The sequence below is a fragment of the Nestor notabilis genome, unplaced genomic scaffold (genome assembly GCF_000696875.1).
Source record: "Nestor notabilis isolate BGI_N333 unplaced genomic scaffold, ASM69687v1 scaffold213, whole genome shotgun sequence".
NCBI lineage: Eukaryota > Metazoa > Chordata > Aves > Psittaciformes > Psittacidae > Nestor > Nestor notabilis.
Window position 1 is genome coordinate 23,650 of NW_009923070.1, and position 22,488 is coordinate 46,137.

The 22,488-nt window shown below is 49.1% G+C and overlaps 1 protein-coding gene across 1 annotated transcript in view; it reads right to left on the bottom strand.

Moving 5' to 3' along the window:
* Positions 1–294: 294 nt before the first annotated feature.
* Positions 295–22,488, bottom strand: part of GPC1 (glypican 1) — a gene marked incomplete at its 5' end in the record, with an annotated part of 96,794 nt that continues 74,600 nt past the window's right edge. Inside the window, 6 exons of the mRNA XM_010011926.1 lie at positions 295–644; positions 1,084–1,259; positions 2,458–2,591; positions 3,280–3,399; positions 5,639–5,769; positions 9,465–9,630. Of these exons, the coding sequence (XP_010010228.1) occupies positions 427–644; positions 1,084–1,259; positions 2,458–2,591; positions 3,280–3,399; positions 5,639–5,769; positions 9,465–9,630 (945 nt within the window). The remainder of the gene's footprint in view (positions 645–1,083; positions 1,260–2,457; positions 2,592–3,279; positions 3,400–5,638; positions 5,770–9,464; positions 9,631–22,488) is intronic.

Below are 22,488 nucleotides of genomic sequence, written 5' to 3' on the forward strand. Positions count from 1 at the left end.
GGCTTGGGCAGCTCTATGGCACGCGGCGCTCCGGCAGCGGCTGGGTGATGAGATCAGAGCAATTGCATGAATTGCATATTCCACTGGAGGCCGAGCAGCACAAGAGCTGCCCTGGAGGCCTCTCGGCAAAGGCTTGTTTCAGCCCCGAAAGCCAGGTTGTGGCAGTAACAAAAGTAAAACAATGAGGTACGGAAAGAAGGGCCCAGCACTGGGGAGAAGACCAAGAAAGAAGAAAACAGCTCGAGCACTGCCAGAAATAGCAAAAAACAGAAACCTTTTTCTCCTCCCTCTTACTTTTTCTTCCTTTTTTTTTTCCTTTTTTTTTTTTTGCCAAGGTGAATTAAATACGTCCTTTGGTTGTTGGTTGGTTGGTTTTGGCGAAGTGAAGCCCTCGGCCGCAGTCTCTTTCCTGGCTGTGCTAGAGAGTTACCGCCACAAGTGCTGCGCGGCAATGAAAGCCACCGAAAGGAAGAGGAGGAAGGCAGAAGGCAAAGATCTGCTGCTGGCCCCATTGATGCCATGTCCAGACTGCTTAGGAATAGCATGCGTTTCTGGCTGCCTGGTGCTGGGGCTCTTAGAGAGTCTTTTGCCACAGACATCGTCGGGACAACTGTCACCACTCCCAGAGCCGCTCATGTCGTCGCCTGTGCAGAGACAAACATGGGTGAGCATGAGAAAGGCACAGTGTGAGCCCCAACTGCTTTCCTTGTGGTGGGCAATGTTCCTTCCCTCCCCTTGCTGCAACCCCAGGGAGTGCTGGCCACCAGCCCTGCCCTTGCCACCTCCTTCCTCCTCCATCCCCACCATGAGAATCAAGCCCATACCTGATCTCCAGTTGACTTTAACCACCAGAAACCTCCAGAGCAGACAGGACCAATGGCCCCATCAAGCAGGGCTGGGCTGGGACTAGAGAGAGCACCCCGGGTTTCAGCAGCGCAGCCTCCAGCCACCCCACAGCAAGTTGTCTGCACTCAAACAGAGCCCCTGCAGCCCTGAGCCATAAGCCAGGGTGCCACAACCCCCCAGGACTGACTGCTCAGCCCCTCAGCCTGCCATGGACCTCTCTGGTTCTGCTGAACTCACTTGCGTCTTGGAAATCCACATCATTCCCAATGTTAGCGTTGCCCAGCCGGTTTGTCATGATCTTTAGCTGCATGATTTGCTGGCGAATGGTCATATCTGGCTTGGTGATGTCCACCTCTACCTCCGGGTTGTTAATCTGATTAGCTAAGCCGTCCCCCATCACTTCAGGCAGGTAACTGCGAAAGAAGGAGACAAGTTGAGATGCTTCTTCCCAGCTAAGCTCACCTCTCCCCATTACAGACGCCAGTGATAACCTCAGAGTGATCCCCAGAGAAGCTGCATCAGTGGCGTTGGCTTGTGAACAGCCTCCATATGCTGGTGTTTCCTGCCTGCTCTGTGGATGGCTGAGCCATGCTGACACAGCCAGACTCCATCAGAGCCTGGGGCTTGCTCTGAGACCACCTCAGCTTGCAAAAGGTGGCTGGTGGCCTTGCAGCATCAATGTCCTGGCATGGGGAGGAGTTTCCTATGGGAGAGACTGTGTGCAGGGCTGAGGGGTTGCTCTCAGGCTTGTACCTGTGGAGCCATGGTGACACTGTCTTATGAAAAAGCTCTGTGTATATGGAAGGATGAAGAGCACCTTCAGCCCCAGTTAAAGCCTGTTGGGATGGACACCTTGGGATGACTGAATGTCCCCAAACTGGTATGATCAGACAGGCTGTCAGGGAAGCTTCCATTAACTAGGAATCAATCAGCAAACAGAGCTGTGCTGCTCCCTTCCACAGCGCCTCAGCCCATCTGCTCCTGTGGATCTGCAGCACTGCTGGCAAGGAAAGGGCATGAAATATGGAAGAGCCAAAGGTGCTGGCTTCAGGCTGGCAGAGACCAACCCAGCAGGTCCATGGAGGAGCAGAGAAACATGCATGTCCACCCCATCTCCCCTCCCTGCCACCATCCTCTAACCACCAGGTGGGAGATGTTGATGTCACACCCTGCAGCTGTTGATGTCACCCCAGGTGCCTCCTCTCATGAGGAAAAAGCATTTCAGAGCAGGTAGGGATAGAAAGGCAACTCCAGCAACAGCTCAAACACCACAGCTCAACCTCACAAACAAGAGGAATTTGTGAGGCAAATCCAGCCCTTCTGCCTTCTGAGTGTACGTGGAATTGCGAAACTGCTTCACTGGTACAAAACTACAGAAGTTATTTCACATTTCAGTGCTTAACTCCCCTACACACAGCAAAATGACAACAGGTTTGACATTCCCAAGTACTAGTTTTTCAGGAAACGCAGCATTTCTGTGGCCAGGAACAGACCTTTCAGCTCAGTCTGAACAAGTGGGGCTGGCTGAGATGAGATGTAACTGCCTTTTATCAAACCCTCCCTCCCTCACCCCAGAACGTTACTATCCTGGTACCTCGACCCTCTCCATACCTGCCCTTGGTCATCCCGTTCCAACACTTGTCATCTGCCACTGAGCTGGCCATTACTTTTTTGCTGCACAGGCTCCCAGGCAGGGTGATCCAGTAAGTCTTGAGAGCTGTCAGATTCCCTTTGGCATCTAAAACCTGTAAACAAAGAGGATGCTCAGGGCCAGGAGAGCTCCGGGGTGCCCCAGAATAGGATTCTGCCTATTTGTTGGTTTTTGTTGTTGCACTATCACAAAGTCTGTTTCTATGCAGACAGGGATGTGTCACCAACCTTCCCCTAAAGACCAACCATTAACCCAAGCACCCAAGACTGAAGGTTACATGCTTAAGGACTGCTCTGGTACCATAAGAATAACCAGAAGATCAGCTTGTGGGCCCATGAAGGCAATGCTGAGAAGCAGTCTTGGTGGGAGCCAGCAGGACTCTGCCAGGGTGGGACAGGCAAGTGCCTCTGAGTGAGGAGTGTGTGGAACATGGGACCATGGCAGATCCCACAGCTCATTGTCCACAGAATCCAGAATCTCATAGAGGAGGACCTCTGGCCCCAGTATCCAGGCTGAGCAACACCAGTGGCAAGGTGTCTTTTCAGTTTGGCATCAAACCTCTGAGAAACTGGTTATCAGCAACCTAAACCTCGACCCTGTGCCGAGTGGCAAGGTCAGACCTGCTTAAGTCATGCCAGCAATCACTGATCTGATCTCCTTCAGACTCACCAGCAAAGGTGACAGAGCAGCCTGAGGGGTGGTCTGACCCGACCCGCAGGACCCAGTGCTGCTCCAGCCGGGCTCCCAGTGCACCAGCACACCTGCTTCCAAGGCAAACTCACCAGCATCTCCAGTGCTTGTGCAGAGGACTTTGCTTCCAATGCCACTTTCCCCCACCTTCTCTTGTCCTCACTGCTGGAGCCTTTTGTGCTGATTTTGGGATTTCCACAGCCTTGGAAAACCTGAAAAACAAACCAAACTCTCTGATCCATGTTTTGATACTATTTCTTTAAGTAATTAGCATGCCACAGCTATGTTTTTTTGTCTTCTTAAGTGTGCTTTCCTAAGAGCAAGATGTCTGAGATTCTGGCTTAGTTTCTGGTCAGGTTACTCTTGTGCCAGGGTGTGTTTTCAGCACACTGTGAGTGGTTTTGGTTACTGCTATCAAGCAAAGCATTCAGTACTAACACGAAATTAGCACAGGTTTTTGGATGAGTCAGAAATGTTGACGCTAATTTATTACTTGCCATTTTATATGTTCCTATTACGATGGAAAAATAAGATTCTGGGAAGAACAAGACGGGAGTTGCTCACACTCATCACACCAGTGGTGTGGGCTTCAGGACTGCAGAGCACGAGAGAGTCACTGGTTTGGGTAAGAGATTGAGGTGGCAGGTGGCACCCACACTCAGCAAATGAGTGCCCTCTCCAACAGGGAGTGCGAGACAGTAGAAGTGTCCAGCTGTATGAGGTTGGATGTTTCAAGGGCAAATGAGGAAGCCAAACCCATCTACTTTGGGTACCTCCTATCATTCTAACTACCTGCCCAGGCGTGTTTTGTAGCCAAAGGAGAGCAGAAGCGCTTTGAAGGTACAAATCCTCAGACTTTGCCTCTAGGAAGAGATGAAGGGTGGCTGTTTCTCCCAGTCTCTGCATGACCAGTCCACACAACACATCTGCCGCAGGTAGCCAGTGTTCAGGCAACTGAGCCTCACTGGGGCTGGTGGACAGAGTCCGCAGAGAGCCAGACTGAATCAAGTGTCAACGAGCAGGAGGGCCTTTGCACTTTCAGTTTGATTTGGGATACACCAGCCTTTACAAAGCAAGCCACCTGATTTGAAAAGATGGCTCCAAACTCCTTGTGGTTACCAGGGTGCTGTCAGAACCTATTGATAAATTCGACTTTGCACGGTGTTCCCTTAAAACAGAGAAATCAAGACCTCAGACAGGAGCAGCTGCTGTATGCTTCTGCTAATGGATTCTGACAGCCATCAGCAAGTCCTAATCTAGACCTTCAGCTGGTCTCACTGGTGTGTCTGAGGGACATTCAGCCCAGAAAGCCCCCTCCTGGGCTCTCTGCTGACCAGATGGATCCAACACCTATGGCAGTTCAGCACCAAGTCAATTTGGTCACCAGATCACACTGAGAAGCTTATCAAACATGTTTGGTTGCTCCAGTTGAACGCCAATTAAGACTATTTACTCCTCTTCATTTTCCAGATTTACTCCACAACCCTCAGAAACACCTTCCTTTGCAGATGATGACATCTCTTCTCACATTATGGGCTTGCTTTTATGTGGACAACCCTAGTCTCACCTAACAAGGGAAGAAAGAACATGGCCTTTCATGTCAGAAGAGAGACCTTAACGAGTACTTGGATGCATGCTGCTGGTGGTGCTTTGACACGTGCCGGCGAATTCCTGCTTGGCTAAGAAATACTTCTGGCCCTTCCCTTCTCCAAGACCCAGTTAGGACCTGCCCCACTCTCTTCATCTGCACCTCCACCCTAGCTGTGGGATAGCTGCAGGACTTGGGGAATGTCTGGGCAAAAAAGCAGAAACCCTGGAGGGCTGGTTTTGTTCCCAAAGCTTCTCTTTCCTGCAGCTACAGAGATGATTGTGGTTAAGTAGATAAATGTACTAAAAATAGAAGACTAATAGAAGAGAGCTTCATGATATGCTTCTTGAAAGACAGTTGAGCATCAGGAGAGCCTGTTTTATACTCTCCAGATGGATTGCCAGATTGCAGCTCTGTCCCACAGATATAACCTGATAGCCCAGTGTTTCCACTGCAGAACATCACCTCAAGGCAGGTTAAGGCAGCTGCCTTCTGTCTCTAGGGACTGTGCACTGTCTGTAAGTGCTTCAGCTCAGCCAAAATACTCCAAGACTCTTCAGATACAGAGGCACCTAACAGGAAATGGTACCATGCCTCCCACAGCCACTGCATATGCAGTCCCACCTTGTGTGTCTGTATCTAAAGGCGGCTGGGCTGGTTGTAGCAGGCAGGAATATTTGGACGTCCTTGAGAAGGTTTGTGCCTGCATAAGATGGGTGGTTTCCTATCATTTAAAGAGTGGGCATTTGACCTCCTTCATCCTTCATCTTCTTCAGTTCAGCTGAATAGCGAGCACAAAAAACACGTGGTCCTGGCAGTTACACAATGTGCATCCTCACCCAGACCCAGGCACGTGCTCATACCTTGGCTGTGATCGAATCTTTGTTTTCTTGCAAGTTAGAAATAGCTTCAGAAATCCTCATGTGAATGGTCCCTATTACAGTGTCGACGTTGTATGGTCCATCGATCCGATCAGCCACTACGACCAGGGAATCTAGTGAAACAAGACAGACATCTCTGATCAGATTCTGCACAAACCATGTTCAAGATCGTGCTCATGCTGCTGGGATAAGCCTTGGGGCACTGGGGAATGCAGAGGAAAACTGGCATCCTCAGTATCCACTGAGATTTAAACAGGATCTCAAACCCCTAACTGGGTTTGGATATCTAAAATGCCATCTTAACCAGGTCTGACTTTGCCAGTCAAAAACTGCAGTTCTGAAAGTCACTGCTATGCTGCTGCTGCCTTGGTTTCCTACCACTTGTGCTTTAGTAGCCCTGAGGCCAGGCCATGCATATGTTTCATTGGCTTTTAGGGACTTGGCATTCAGTTATGTGTGACCTCAGATGGCTCCAGTGTGGTCTGCATCCTCCCAGGGCACATCAGAAACCTTCTGTCAGGACAAGGGATGCGTCAAAGCGCTGGGGTGGCCCGTGCTCATCTGGAACAGAAAATGCTTCATGTTCCTGTGGCCTTGCCACATGGAAGAAAACAAGTGTGATGGCTTTATGTTGGTTCTTCTCTACACAAAGAGGGTCAAATCCCAGGGTCTAGGTTGGAGATCTGTTCCATTTGTAAATGGAGTTATTCATTCGGAGTGATTAATTCTGTCCTAAATCCTGATACCTCACCCATCAGCCTGGCAGAAGCCTGTCAGAGCAGATGGTGTGATGTTGCAGAGAAACTTATTCAGCATGAGCTGGTTCTGCTGACATTATTCATGAGCAATGAAACCACCAGGTGAATTACCCCTGGCAGTTCAACAGAGTATCAGTGAAACGTGTCCTTCAACCCACACCATCCCACAGTGGGTGTGTGTCACATGTGATACCGCTTTAAAGGACTGATGCTTATCTTTGAGCCACACAGCAGGTTTCCTCCGAGCAGGAGTCCAGCCCGCTGCGGCACAACCATGGACCACCCCATTTCAAACCTGTCAGGAAAGTGTTCAGTCCCTTGCCTGGGCAAGCCAGCAGGATGCAGTAGCTAGACCCCAAATGACGTATATGAGCTGTAGATGAGGTCTGTGCACCAACACTAGGTCCACAGTGGATGTAGTGTGTTAGTAATGAAGGTCTGATCCTGAGCACACTGTTGTCAATTTAACAGCATGCTCAACCCTTGCAAGTCTGTTCTCTGCTGTTACACAATTGATGGTCAGACCCTGACAGCTCTCAGAGAATGATTAAACCAGGTAAAGACTAGATAAGGGGCAAACCCACAGCAGATACCAGATCAGGCCCACAGGGCTCACAGTCCGAAAGCAGGTCCGGCCTATGGGGAGCAAGGGCAATAGTCAAACAACTGGGAGGGCTCAAACCTCAGCCAGTCTGGAGCATAGATCACAAAACACTCTTTGCTCAGATCTATAACATAGGATTTAACAACATGCAAAGTCACAGCTTGCAAACATTATGTATTTACTTTCCACACTTAAAAAACAAGAGAAGAAAAAAGCTGGTTAGCTTAAGCAAGAACAGAAACAAGGGACACAGTTTCCAAGTTAATGTGCTCTCTTTTCCTGCAGCACAGTCCTATGGCAGCTCCGATTTCTAAAGCTAAACATGCCACACAAGGGGGTAACACTGAAATAACATCTCCTACAGCATTAAAAAGCTTTCAGTTTAACTTTGCTGCCACTCAGGAGTTGCAGTGTCATCTCTGAGACTGTATTTTCCAGACAATTTGAGCTTGCAGAGGCACTAATTATAAGATACAGACATTTAAATCAAAGGCTGCACCCCCAAATTAGTGATACATTATGTCTGAACCACCACTTACTATAAAAATCTCTCTTAATTTGACCTGCCCTAATTTGTCAAATTGAAAGAGTAGCACTGTGTAACTCCAGCCACACAGAAGGGCCTGGAGAAGGGTGAAGAATGGACGCCAGCGAACTGCTACCTTTAACTCTAAATTTTGCTCCAGTCCTCGATCAAATTGTGACCTCTGACACTCAAATGTACAACTACAGTTTGAAAGAAGATCCAATTTCCTCCTAGCTGTCACCCCCTGACAGTGTCCCTTGAGGAAGAGGAAGCCGGAATAAGTGCAAAATGCACCCAGAACTGCCTCCCTGTCAATCAGGGCGAGCTGTATGTTGACCTTCTGGGAGAAGGGCAGTCATCCTGCCAGGGCAGCAGTGACAGGTAATAGTTGGCTTGCTCTGGTCAGGAAGGTCAAAGCACCATCAAAGTCCCGGTGTAAGCCCTTCGGGAAGGGAATATTCCTCCCTCTCTTTTGCAGCAGCCTCCCAAGTTGCTCGCGTGGGTAGCACTCCCAATTAGCTGCAGTAAGATACCACTCAGTTCGTTAGCCCCCAATATCATTAGAGCAAGGTGGGCAGCTGCCACCAATGCACCTCCCTGAGCAAATGCACTGGCCTCTGGGTTCCATATTTACTTTGCAGTGTCCCTTGAGAGGCAGATGACACTCCTTGAGCCTCAGCAGGGTTTTTATTGTTAACTGTGCCACACGCGAAGCTGAGCCAGCCTGTTGGGCTGTAGCTAGCCAGTGAGCTGGCAGTCTTGCTGGCCAGGCAGCCAGTGCCAACGCAAGGGAAAAAGCCAAGCCCAAAGCTCTTCTCCTCTGGTGCTTGCTTTCCATGAGCCCAGGCAAACATTAAGGCTCCTTCAGGTCTAAATGTACAACCTGGGAGAGAAAGAGGAGCTTTGTTGGATGTTGGGCACAAGGAGGAGTGAGAGCTTTACCACTGCAAACAACCTCCTCTGACGCACTTCAGATGTGTGCTGTAACACAAACACACTGTTTTCTAAACACAGACCCTCACCAGCCTTAATCAGGTCTCTCAGCTCCACAACCTACTCTCAGCCACAGTTCACATTTAAACCAGGAACCACAGGTTCTGGAGGATCAGCTGAGTGACACCTGAGGTCTTCATAAAAGAGATGCCTGGGTCTGATCAAGCAATGCAGGATTTTCCTGCAGAAAAGCCTGGTTGAAGTTCTCCAGCCAGTGCTGCACAGGAGACCAGACCACACTGTCACAGTGATGTTTTTTGCTTTAAACTCAATGCAAATGACACCTCTATACACATACAACCCACTTTAAAATACCCATCATCTTAGCTGAGTGACACAGCAAACCCAAAAAGAACTCTTATTTAAAATACAAGTCTAATTTTCCCATTCCTGGTGATGGCTGTAAATTCCCCCTCCCCATATGTTTGTTCAAGACACCTATTTCCATTTAAATGTACATGATTCTGATCCCTTTGCTCTCCACTCATGGAAGCAGTTTATGGCTTCCTATCTCTGGACTATCCCCAAGGAGGGCAGGAAGTGCTTCTCCTGTGCTCTCACAAGTGCTCTGCTATGAATGAGGAGGCAGCTCTGACAGTGTAGAGGTGGAAGGATCTGTCCTTAAGATTCAGCACTTGGGAGGGAAGGAAGAATTACCTGAATGCAAAGTGTGGGCAATCCCAAATGAGCACAGGCAAGATGAAAACTCTTCAAACCCTTGTTATCCCTGCCAGCAGTGCTCTTTCTAACAGTATTAAAGCCCACAAAATGTCATCCAGTAGCTTCCAGGCATCAGATCACAGACAGAGAAACCATAGCGTGAAAGAGCCTCCAACAGTACCTTCTTTACCCACCAAACACTGCCTCAGAGAGTTCAAAAGGTGCTGTGAGAAGCAGCCGTGCTGCAGCAGAGGAAGGCCACCTTACCCATCAGGTACTTCCACTCGGTGCTCAGGTCTGCTTGGTTGGCCAGGCAGCCCTTCACGACGTTCAGGCAGTAGTTGTTGCAGGGCTTCACGCTGGACATGCCCCGGCAGTGCGGGCAGTACATCAGCTTCATGATGGCGCGAGTGCATTCGTGGCTGAGAGATACCTGGGGGAGACAGATGGCAGTCAGGCACACAGGCTGCTCGGGGGGCATGTGGGAAAACTCCCCCAGTCTCTGGGGTTCCTTGATTGTGTTTGGATTGTGTTGGATGGCGGAGCGCCAGCCCCCTTTTCAGCCACATCTGGGGGCTACAAGGACAGCCCCAGCTGCCCACCCGGTAACCGTGACCCCAACACACGTGTGCCCCTGGAGCCTCTGCAATCAGTGCCACCACCATGCCTTTTCTGCAGGAAGGGTTTGTTGTCACTGCCTGGCACATGCAGGTGTCCCACTACAAACTGCATCTCCGGCTTCCTAGAGGGACGCGCAGTGGGGACCTGGACATGGAAAGCTCTCAGCTGGAAAGGAGAACGGTGTTGGGGGAAGACTTGACGAATTCCAGAAATACGGGCAATTGAGAGCACTCGACACTGGGAAGTGATTGCTCTCTGAAAGCACTTCAGGAGCCGCAGGCAGCCAGTGAAGTGGGCCAACACACGCCATGTCAGTGGCTTGCAGGCACTGCACGTGCAGCCGATGCTTTGCAGAGCTGACTCTGGAAGTGGCTTTGCCATCTTTAATTAAACCACCCTGGTCCCATAAGCACAGAGCTAGTGCAGGTGCACAGCACAGAGAGCAGGGCAGCAGCCTCTGCAGCACATCAAAGTCCCCCCCCAGCCATGGGTAGTGCCCCCTCTGAATGTCACAGGCAAGGGGCTGTCAGTGTAACTTGAGGGATGAGTAAAACCTGGCAGACCTTGCAGAGATGCTGGAAAAGCTCAGTGCTCCCCTGTCTCTTATCAATTACACCACAGAATCCCAGACTGGTTTGGGTTGGAAGGGCTCGTCCAGTTCCAACCCTTGCCACAGACAGGGACACCCTCCACTAGAGCAGGTTGCTCCAAGCCCCTGTGTCCAACCTGGCCTTGAACACTGCCAGGGATGGGGCAGCCACAGCTTCTCTGGGCACCCTGTGCCAGCGCCTCAGCACCCTCACAGGGAAGAACTGCCTAATATCTAATCTCAATCTCCCCTGTGCCAGTTGAAGCCATTTCCCCTTGTCCCATCCCTACAGATCCTTGTAAAAAGCCCCTCTCCAGATTTCCTGTAGGTCCTCTTTAGGTAGTGGAAGACTGTTACAGGGTCTCCCCCAAGCCTTCTCTTCCCCAGGCTGAACAATCCCAGTTCTCTCAGCCTGTCTCTATAGCAGAGGTGCTCCAGCTCTTGGAGCATCTCTGTGGCCCTCCTCTGGACTCACTCGAGCAGGTCCACATCCCTCCTGTGTTGCTGAAGTGTCTTCTCCTTTTGTTGTCATTTCCCATCTTTGCTCAGGTCCATTTGCAATTCCCTTGTCATTCTTTTAAAACCATTTACAAAACAAACATAAGTGTCTGTATGCAAGTGTCCCTTCATATGAGGCACTTGGCACTCACAAGGAGCCCAAAGGGGTAAAAGTGCTGGAAGGGGCAAATCTCAACCTGGAAAAATCCCTGATCCTCGAGTTGCAGCTGCAATGCTGAGAACTGCCCTGACCTCTTTACTACTTGTGAAAAAGTACTTTGAACACGACCTTTTAAGTTTCTTCTAGGGGACTCCAGAAAGATGCAGTTCTGAAGTATCCTTAGGACAGTGTGAACAGAGTGAGCTCACTATCAGAGACTGAGAAAGAAACCCCCTAAGCTTCCCCCATCCTGAAACCGCCTGCATGGTAGCTACCTCACTTCCAGTCAGCCTTGGAAAACATGCTGGATGGTGCTGGTGCTTCATCACACAGGAATGCACTAAAATAACCTTGTGAGAACCTTCTTCAGGACCAGAACAAAAATACCGAGGTCTCAGAGCCAGAAAACCCAAAGAGAAACCGCCTCACTGCCTCGGCAGCCAGAACAAGCCCCGAGATGCCTGCAGATGAACAACATGCCCCACCGCGGCCGCAGGGGCTGAGCCCTGCAGGAAACACCACGCAAAGGCTTGGCTTTGCTCTGCTTCCCTGCTGAGCTTCCTGCCTGTGTTTTGGGACAACTCCCGCGGACAGAAACCGGCTGCTGTGCGGCTCTGCTGCCAGGAGATGGAGGCTTTGTCCCGCCGCACCGCACGGGTGCCGCACGCTTCATGCTTGAAGGCGGCACCGCGTCTTCTGCCTGAGACATAAGAGGGGTGCAACAAAGCAGAGGGACAGGCAAACAAAAGAACAGTTAGGTTTTCATCTCAGCGTTTAAATAGCTGTGACTGAAGAGACAACAGGTAAGAGCGCGTTGAACGCTAACACAGGCTGTAGCTGAAGATCACCGAAACCAGAGCATTTACACAGGAAACGGGAGATGCAGCTAGGAAAGGAGCTGTGACCTCTCCTTCCCCAGAGAGGCTGAAAGCTGGGGTTGTTCAGATGATCTTTAAGGTCCCTTCCAACCCAAACCATTCTATGATTCTATGTCACCTAAGCAGAGAACCCCCCAGGAGCAGTGTGGGCCAGTCATTTAGTGGCAGAGATGACAGCCACCAGCAGCTAGAAAACAAAGCTATTTGGTACCTTGCCAGAGCCCGTGGGGGACACAGAGAGAGGCAAAGAAAAGTGTCTCCAACACGCTTAGCTTTAAAGTATGGTGTAAACCCAGCAATTGTATGGGAGCTACCCAGGTGACCACAGCACTTAAATGTGACAGGCCCATGGGCATTTCACAAGGATCTCTGCTTGCAGAATTTAGCCTGGTGTGTGTGTCTTTGTCAAAACAGAAAAGACCTTCATTCCGTGAGCACAGCACTCCCTCACCCACTGCAGAGTAATTGTTCAGGACCACCCGTGCCCTGCCACCATGCCAAGCTGCAGAAAGGGAATGGCAGCGGAGGGCTCCATCTGGCCTCTGGCATGACAGGGAGCACAGGCAGCTGCCAAGGCTCCCCATGATGCAGGCAGCTGCCTGCCGTCCTGCAACCCACCTCCCTCCGACCACCCCACAGCTGCCAGCCAGCCAAAACAGCGTGCCCCCAGCCACGCTGCACCCACAGCTCCTGCCCCTGCTGCTCTGGTGGGCTGCTGCTGCCCACCTTGGAGCAGTGGATGCAGGCAGCCACTGGGTGACAGTGGCACCTAAGGCTCAGGCTCAGCTCCTGAGGGTCTGGGGAGGAGAAAAAGCTGCTTTTGCACTCCAGCAAGGCCCATTTCTGGATGTTGAAAAGGAGCTGTGACTGTAACACCAGCCTGTCAGGTTCACAGGGTGGCTTTGTTTCCCAAGTAGGCAGAGGAGTGCTGCACTGCCCCAGGCGAGGGGATGTCTGTGGCATCCCAGCAAGGGAGCACCTTTTGTCCCTGCTCCCTTTCCCCAAAGCATCTCCTCTGAAGATGAGCAAGTGAGACATCCACCACCAGCTGTTGCTCCAGTGAATGTGGCAGGTGCCACATTCTTAATCTCTTGGCAGAAAGGATAAGTATTAAGTTTTGCAGGTGGAAAAGGCCAGGCTCCACTCCCTTTCCCCAAAGAATGACTCAAACCTCTCCTGTTGGCAGCAAGCACTCCTTTTTCACAGGCAGGCTGCAGAGGTGAACTGAGAACAGAGGGATGAGAGGGCAGGAAAAGGAATTTGGAGTATTTTCTGCATGTTTCCCTTGGCCAGGACTCAGTTCCCAGTTGTTCCACCCAGCCCATGCACTTCTGCTCCACACAGGGTAGAGGAGAGCAATAGCTTGGGACTCCCCAGGTCCCTCCCAGCCCTGATCCTGCAACGCCTCTTTGGGGGACGTTAAGGAATAGAGCCCTTCAAACAGCAGCCTTTAGAAGAACCCATAAAGTTATGACCTACCCCCTCTGCCAACAGCTAATGGATGGCCAACTAAGACCTGATGGAGAGCCCCTCTGGCTTCCCAGCACAGATTTGCAATAACTGATAGATCAATAATGCTTATTGACGTCCTCTGTTCATCACAGGTAGCCTGAAAGCAGGAGTGTGCAAATCTCTGCAGATGGACTGAAAGCCAACATAATTCTTCATCTTTAAATGATCTGGCACAGCATGAAGACAGTACATGATAATAATTGATTTCTCTAAGTAGCATCAACCTGGCCCACCCTTTGGCTGGTTCTCCTTTAAGGAAACATGGTTCTCCTTTAACTTCAGTGGCACCTATAGTCTTTTCTTAGCTCAGTGACCTAGAAACTGCATTATAAGATGTGAAGAGAACATGCACAATACATTGGAGAAGCCATTCCCAAGGATCCGAAAAAAACCCTGCTAGTGAGAGATATGGCTTGGAGGCAGGGCACTCCTCATTCAGCTGTCAGAGGTATAAGTAAACACACAAAGCTAAGCCCAGCTTAAAATACAGTTCCTACATCATTAGGTTAAAATCCACACACTCTATTCTGACCTCAGTGAGTATGGCCCCTTAAAGTGTAAGCCCATTGATGAAGTGGTATCTTCTAAGATATACTCCAAAATAGGGGACAAATCAGTATTGAGCAATGAATCATTTTAATTAAAGCTACTTTCCAGCTGGGGATACAGCAGTTGATTTGAGTAGCAATGAGGTAATGCAGCAGGAACAGGTGGCTGCCTCATAAAAAGCCCTGTTCCACCAGAAGCACTGACATTTCAAGGAGATTGTCATCAGGTATTATCCCATGACTGTGCCTTGTAGCAAGAGTCAAGCTCTGTGCTTTTCCATGGCCACCTTCCAAAGCCTGATGTGCCCATGCTTTGCTGATGGAGCCATCTGACCAGATGTGAATTGCTGGAGTCAAGTGCTTTGCCAGAGCAAAGGATCACTGCAGACTGTCTTGTATCATGCCTTGAACAGGGCTGGGGCTTGCTCTCAGGTTCACACACCTCATGGCACAGCCTCACGGCCGAGCTGGGGCTCACCATCCGACTGCTCAGCACCAGCATTAGCCCATCAGCCAGCAGAGCATGGGCACGTGTGGAGATAATATGACAGACAACTGTGAACACATAATTCTCAGCATTTGGAGTAGCTTTGGTTTCCCTAATTTTTCCTCCTCCTCCTGAGTAATGTTTAAATCAATTAGAGTAAAACTAATGACTTTCACAAGCAATTTGCTGAGAGGATGGGCTGGGGGATTAGTTGCTAGCTGGATTCCTTGCCACCCCCCAGCCAATTTAGAAAACATTCAGTGTGAAAGGCTTCTAACAAAAATAATAAGCTCCTGCCATGTATTTTATTAACATGCCTTCCAAGCAGGGAATCACAGAAACACAGGAGGCTCAGGGATAACAAGCAGTCATATACTCTGTCTCCCTGCATTGAAACACATTTGAGGAGAGCTAAGTTATCCTTCATATTACCTAAACCCGAAGCAAAGACACTGGGAGGTGAAACTACCTGTAGAAGGGGAAAGCAAAACACCCCTGCACAGGCACTTCAGGGACTCAATGCAGTTAGTTCTTGGGAGAGCCAGGGCTTTAGTCTCTGTAAGACACACACAGCAGGGCAGCACTCTGGTCAAAACAGGCTAGATGTTTCCAGAACATAAACAAAACCCTTCTTATCCTTCCTCTGTGCCTTTAAAGAGCAAATCAAACTTGTGATTTGCATGTTGAACCCAAGTCACCCATCTTTGCACAGATACACATGCTGACAGATAACCAAAGCATGTTTTATAGAGCAATGGGACACTTCTCTCTTAGCTCCACCACTACCTGTTGTTTCTCGCAGGTTATATGTTGATTTTCCAATCAACACCCACTCCTTTGTAGACCTCTTTTCAGCACAAGGTTTGGTGCAAAGGAGGCAAAAGAGGGTTGCAATTCCTCTTGGCCTAACCCTGGACCTTTCTGAGTCTACAACAGTGTGAGGCTTTTTACCCTTCTGAATTGGGACCTCCTTTGACAGGTCACACAGAAGAACAGAGAAGTGCAAAGGAGAGACGTATTTTCTGCCATGACCCTAATGCCTACTGCTTGGGAAATATTCAAGAGCCTCCAAAACACCCTGAGTAGTATCAAGGCACAGAAAGGGCCATGGATGCGGTTACTGAATTTTCACAAGTGCTCTGTCTCTTTAAGCTAAAAGCTGCTTACCCTCCTCACCCCAAAAAAGCATTTCCTTACCCAAGCCAATTATTTCTTGAAAAGGTGGCTGGAGAGACCAAAGAATGAAGTGTGGGATGCGGAAAGAAAGGTCCTGGGGAACAGCAACCAAAGAGGCACTAATGCTGGCACAAGCTCCATATTTCACATCCAGCAGTTACAGGGTCTTTTTGGTCGAGCAATGATCCTCCCTCTCCCTCCCAGCTTCCTGAGCATGGGAGAAAGGTTGAGCTTCAGGAAGTCACAGGCATCTGGAAAATCGTTTTAAGGGTGGCAGTACCAACCTGTTCCCACAGCAGCACAGCGCGTGGTTGGGCCGTGCCACCGGCTCTCGGGCGCTGTGAGGGGCGAGCCCAGCTACTCCTGTGTCCATCAGGAGGTGTCCGGCTCCTTTGGCACCCAAAACCTGCAGTCAAGCTGCAGATGCTGCTTTTGAAGTGCTGGCTTCAAACAAGAGAGGGAAAAAAGAAAAAAACCCACCCCCAAATCCTTTCTTCTTTTGAAGCCTGGCTTAAAAGCAAATGAGAACCTGCAGCCTCGCTGCCATGTGATGGGACTCCTTGGCCTTCAGGGGCCTTTAAGTACATCTGAAAGGCATTTAACACCAATCAAATAAGCTGAGCTCTTGCTGGTATTTTTCCTACACACACCCCCCTTCTCTCTTTGCACCCCCAGGCTGCTGTGAGCCATCTGTGCCTTGCTTCCCAGGGGAAGCAGGGTTAGGTACAGGGGAGAGATTTGGGGATGGAGAAGGAGGCCTAGGTTAAAAATACAGGCTGATGGAAGTGCTGTCAACCCCCCTGGCTTGTCACAGGGATGTGGGCAGGTTGGCTGATGGAGGGAGAAGGCTGAGCTAGTCCCTACTGCTGTTGGTGGAGGTGTCATTCTGTGGGCACTGTCCCCTCTAAACATTTTGCCCAAGGCAGGGTGAGGGTGGCCTGCAGAGAGATCTCTGTGGCGTGGTGTTGATGTTCACTGAGCTGGACCACGTCCCTTCCTGGCTCTAGCCTCTGAGGAGCAGTGCAGACCCAAGGTGGGCATGGAGACCTGTAGCACCTGGATGTGGTTTTGGCAAGATGTGTGAATGGTTTAGGTGAACACAGAATACCTCCAGACATGTCAGATATATGTCAAAATATGCCTGCGATAACTCTTACATGTATTTTTTCCAGGTAGAAGGTCTTACTGGATGGCCACTGCAACATTCAGAAGCACCAGTTAAACCCAGAACATTGGGCAACTTAGGCTCCAAACCAACAAATGCCATAAAGCCAGCAGATAGCAGGCAGTTTCTAGAGGCAGCCACATGTGCTGGGCAGCTAGAGGCAGAAACCACCTATGGCTGGAAACCTCCACAGGTTTGGGGGCTATGCAGGAGACTGCAGCTGAGACATTCATGGCACCCTTGCTGACCTTCTCATGCATAGTCATAGAAGGGTTTGGGTTGGAAGGGACCTTAAAGCTCATCCAGTTCCAACCCCTGCCACAGACAGGGACACCTTCCACTAAATCTACTCTCTTTCAGTCTAAAACCATTCCCCCTTGTCCTGTTTTGTACAGGGGGAATGGGTTTCAAAACCTGTTTTAAGGGTAATAGACATAAGGGAAGTTTTTACTGCCAGCTGTGAAAAATCCATTCTGGGGTACAGAAAACAGGTCAGCTCTTCAATTCACAGATCAGGCCTTGTACACTGGGAAATGCAGGCGGGTGTTCAGAGCCACTCCAATTACCCCAAATCCCTCAGCTGAAATCGTACAGTTGGTATAAACTTGTCAGTATGAAGAACAGCAGCTACAAAAGAAGCCCAAGTAGGAGAGCAGATCCTGCTGAGCTGCCCCCAGGACTATCAACAGCCTGGGAACAGACTCAGAAAACCAGCTTTACCCTCTCTTTTACACCAAGACCAGCACTGGGAGGACAGGTTTGTGATTCTTTGGGGCGCTGGCTGGCTCTGTGGTCAGTACTACCTGCAAGGTAATAGTTTCATGCTGGTGAAACATTTCATTTTTACAGTCTCTCCATGGAAGGACCCTCAAATACTATGACCAAAACCCAGCAGGGTCCTTTGCATGTCCATGTGCGCAAGCTGGAAATCAGTGCCAAGGCTGCCCTGTGCCCAGTGTCCCCAGCGAAAGGAGCAGGAGGTGCAGGTGGTCCCAGCCCTCCGCCGGCACAGGGAGCACACCCCACTGTCTCCACCACATGGTCAGCAGCTGCCTTGTGCATGTTAATGCGAGCCCTGATGTAATTAGCACCTTGACATGTGTTAAATGAACCAAGCTCTCCAATCTTTGTGAATAAAACTCTCAAAGACACAGCTGTGAGGCTGACAGAAATATGATTCTTTCAAAGTCTAACGAATTGTATAATTACTTCAGTCATTATTTTGCATCTTCCTTCCACAAATGTACAGCCACAAGTCCTTGGAGCACACTAAGTTTTAAGCCTCATCAAGTCCGTCAGTCAAGATACATCAAACATGTTTCCAAACCTGGGACAGGGATCAGAAAGTGAGTGGGGCACAGGCACAGCATGCTGGAGGGTGGCTATGCTGGGGTCTGGTGGCAGGGGTAGGGCACAGATGACCCCACGGTTTGGTGACCCTCATGCTGTCACTTTGCTGTGTTCAGCTCAGCACAGAGTGAGGGGGACAGAGGATGGAGGCTGATGCCAAATCTGTGCCCTTCATGCTCCAGCAAACCAGAGCTGCTGTGAAGCCTGAGGCCAGACAGATTGCTTGGGTCCATCCCCACCAGCCCAGCAGCCAAATGGCTGTTCTGCAGACTCAGGAAAAATCAAACAATATTAAAAACATGAAGGCTAGGGAAATCCAGCTAAACTGGGGGAGCGGAGCAGTCAGCAGTCAGCCCCATCTCCCTCCACAGCCAGCGGCGAGGGCACTTCCAGAGGGCTCCAGAAGGCAGTTCAGCCTGCAAGGGACACCAGACCCCAGGGCAGGACCCACAGCTAACTGGTAGGACCTGCACCTTCAGGTTCCTGCCTAGTGCCTAACTGCCTTCAGATATTAAAACGAGGAAGATTAATGTGGATAGACAGACTGCCATCATGCTCCTCTCCCTCCAGAGGAAAATTCTGCAAGCCACCACCTGCCTATTCAACACACTCCCTGCTCTGTTCATCTGACACTGTTATTTCCAGCTGGTACAATTTTCAATCCTTTGAAAACTAGATTCAATTGACTTTTAACCACCATGTAAATATGGGAGACATATATCTGCTTGCCTGCATTATTTCTATTATATTCAGAACACCTACAGGTTTTTATCCCTGAAGGGTTGTGATTTAAACATAATAACAGATAGAAATACTGAAAAGTAATATGCGAAATACATAAGGCTGTGTTTGAGACTGCACGCTGCCTATACAGCTTGATTTGAATCTGTCCAAACAAATCCCAATGTTATTGCAAAATTCTCTCCCTAGCTTTACACGTAGCAGGGCTGGAAAAGAGCAGTGGGCTGCAAGGGGCGAGTGTGGCACTGCAGGAGCTGCTGTACCAAGTCATTTAAAGCAAGAAGGCAGCTGATGGCAGGCAGGTGTCTTGGGGAGCATAGCAAGCTTGGGGAAAGGGATATTAAGCTTTTGGATTTGCAGAGGGAATCTGGCTGACTGGGACTTAGGTCTATAAAATGTTTTAAGCCATGCAATCTCACGTACAAACTGCCCAGGGACAGCTTGGTAAGAAAATGAGACCCTTCAGCAGAAGTGGCACTGACCTCGCGAGGAACGGCATGTCCCAACCCTTGGTATCTTACTAAGGACAGCTGCCTATAGGCATAGGTAGCTGCTATCTAAAGGTGGGAAGCTCACTAAATCCCATGCCAGCAAAGAGATGATCTCCCTGAAGGAAAATGCTACTTCCCTTGGTGGGAACAGCTCCCAGATAAGAGCTTCTCCCACATGGAGAGGTAATTTACTGCGGCACCTTATGGCTCCTTGGGGCAAAGCTAGCCTGCACAGTGGCATCCTGCCAGTAAGTCATCTGCATAACACAAGAACACACACTTTTGCCATGCAAAAACTGAACAAATCCAAAGCAAGAGGTAGGATAATAGCCAGTGAAAAGGAAATAAATATGGTAATATGAGGATACCGCCACTCACCAGTGCCATGGAACAACCTTCTCATAACATCTATTCACAAACACTAACCCTGTCTTTTCAGGATCAAGGTGAGGCCAATTTAGATAAAGGCTTAATTTTATTACAAAAGTTAAATCCTTTACATGAAATAAAATGTTATTTAAGGTTGTATATACTTGCTGCTGATGCTCTGAATAAAGACAAGCCACTGAAAGGATGGAGATGTGTCACTGAGCACATGGGACAGGAGTTCACTGCACTTGAAGTGTTTTAGCACAGTGGTACCATAAAAGAGTGAAAAAGATTATATTCTTTACCTCATTTTATTCAGTCAGATCAATTTTATGCCTACTTCACCCCAAAACAACTGGAAGCTGAAAGACAGAAGCCAACTATGTCCTTCCAAGCTATGGAAAGAAGTGGGGTATGAGAAATGGCTGCAATCCTAAAGGACACGAGGACCAGGAATGACCATACTGTCTTCATTATATTACTGACTTGTTGGAAATATAATGCATGTTTAGATAAATATTATTCTCAATACGCGGCCAGTACATTCACTTAACTATTAAAAATATCTATAAAAATTCTATTTTGGGGCCTTTTTAATTGGAATTCAGTTCCCAACCAAATGCAGCTTGACCCACCATGTGTTTAAAAATTACTCATATGGTAAACAGGAAACTGCCATTTATCTTACACTAATATAAAAGTTCAAAATGAAGAAGGCTGAAAGGTATTGTGAGACATAAGATTGCTTAAATAAGGATGTACTGACAGACGCCCTTCACTGGTAAAGTGAAATACAGGATTTAGTGAAAAAGCTTGTAATTAGTAAAGAAAATCATCATATTTTGTTTCAAACTCAAATGAGAATCAGCCTTAAGAACATCTACCGGGAAAAGGAAATGCAAACAACGATTAAAATTGATTAAGTGTGTGCTTCTTGCGTACGTAGCTGGTGTGGCTTCATGTCAATCCCACTACCATGGGGAAACTAAACATTCAGGAGCAAGAATCACCAAAGACCAGGCAAAGGGAAGATTGTCCTAATAATTCACTTTCCTATTGACGAGCAAGATTAATTGGAAAGCACCTCCTCTCCCTGCCTTTGAAAATGGAACATTATTTCCTCACTTTTTCTGTGTTCTTATTGAGATTCAGAGGTTGTCAGGTCTCTGGTGGGAATTTAAGGACTCTGGACATTTTTTGACAGGTATGGGGCAGGTGTCCTCCCCATCTTCTCCCCAGCCTTCCAGTACCTAAAGGGGGCCTAAAAGAAATCTGGAGAGGGACTTTCTACAAGGGCCTGTAGTGAAAGGACATGAGGGAATGGCTTTAAACTGATAGAGGGGAGATTCAGATTAGAAATTAGTAAGAAATCCTTCCCTGTGAGGGTGGTGAGGCGCTGGCACAGGTTGCCAGCATGATGTTGCCAATATGATGTGTTGGTGCAGCATGGGCATGGCACTGAGATGCAGGAGGCCAGAAAGGACTTGTGCACAGCCTCACTGCCCTTTCTGGGTGCTCTTGTGCAGACAGCATTACCTCTGCTACCTGTTCCTACAGCATTATGTGCAATAGTCCTCACCTAAGACTTAGATGCCTGAGCAGTATTGTAACATGAGTAATAAATAACAAAACCAGCCAGGGATACCCACTAGTGACTTTGTGGCTGCCTCTGTCTTGGTACCTGCTACTTTGTGCAGACATTGGAAAAACACACTTATTATGCAACTTAAATGAAAACCTGCAATTTGTGCTGAAAGAACAGCTATAGAAACACACAACCTGAACATGCAGAGAGAGATGCTGCCCCAACACCCCCACCCATGTGTGGCACATTGCTAACCCCTAAGCCTGTCCTAGGGCAGGGTGCCAACCCGCACCTCCATCTCCAGGCCTGCTCCTCCACCCAGGCTGCAAAAGCCACGCGTGTGCCCCGGGCCCCCTCCTACAGCCGCTGTGCAGATGGCAGCGCTTCCAGCACTGTCAGCGTGAGGCCAGGTTGGTGGCAGGAACCGCGGCATGAAAAGCTTTAGATCTCAGTGTCAGAGCCTGCAGTCTGTCAGGGTGACTTTGCCTTAAAAGCCAGGACGGCAGTAAAGATGAAAAATGGTTTTGCCATTTTCTGTCTCCCCGGCTGCCCTCAAACTATTTATCCCCAGCAGGATGCGGAGCTCCTGCTTCCAGCACACTGCTCCAGTTCCTATCCCTGGGCACCCACTGGCCAAGGGCTGCCCGAAGCTGGGGAAGAATTACCCCCTGGGCACAGCTGAGCAGCAGCAGGGATTAAAGGAATCTCACAAAATCCCCTCCTGTAGCTCAGTCAGGGCAGGCTCTTCCCCATTTTAACACAGCCAGAAAATCTGGCAAACAGCAGCAGTTTTTCTCTGGAATGCCCAGGAATGCAGACTCTGCCCCAGGACCTGAAACAACGACAGAATATAGGTGACAAACACTGAATGGGAAGTGTTTGAGAAACTGAAACCAGGAGGGCTTTAACAGAAGTCAGTAGCTTTTCTGGGATTTGCAAATTAAAAAAACCCAAAGTAATATAATTTTTCAGAAGCCCAAATTACCTATAAATTAATAGGTAATTTATTTAAATAGGCTTTCTCAGACTTCCTGACCAAAACACTCCCTGCTGCTTTGTGAAATTTCGCCTCAAAAAGACTGCTGCTAACAGCTGACAGAAAAGTTGAATCCCAGTCTCTG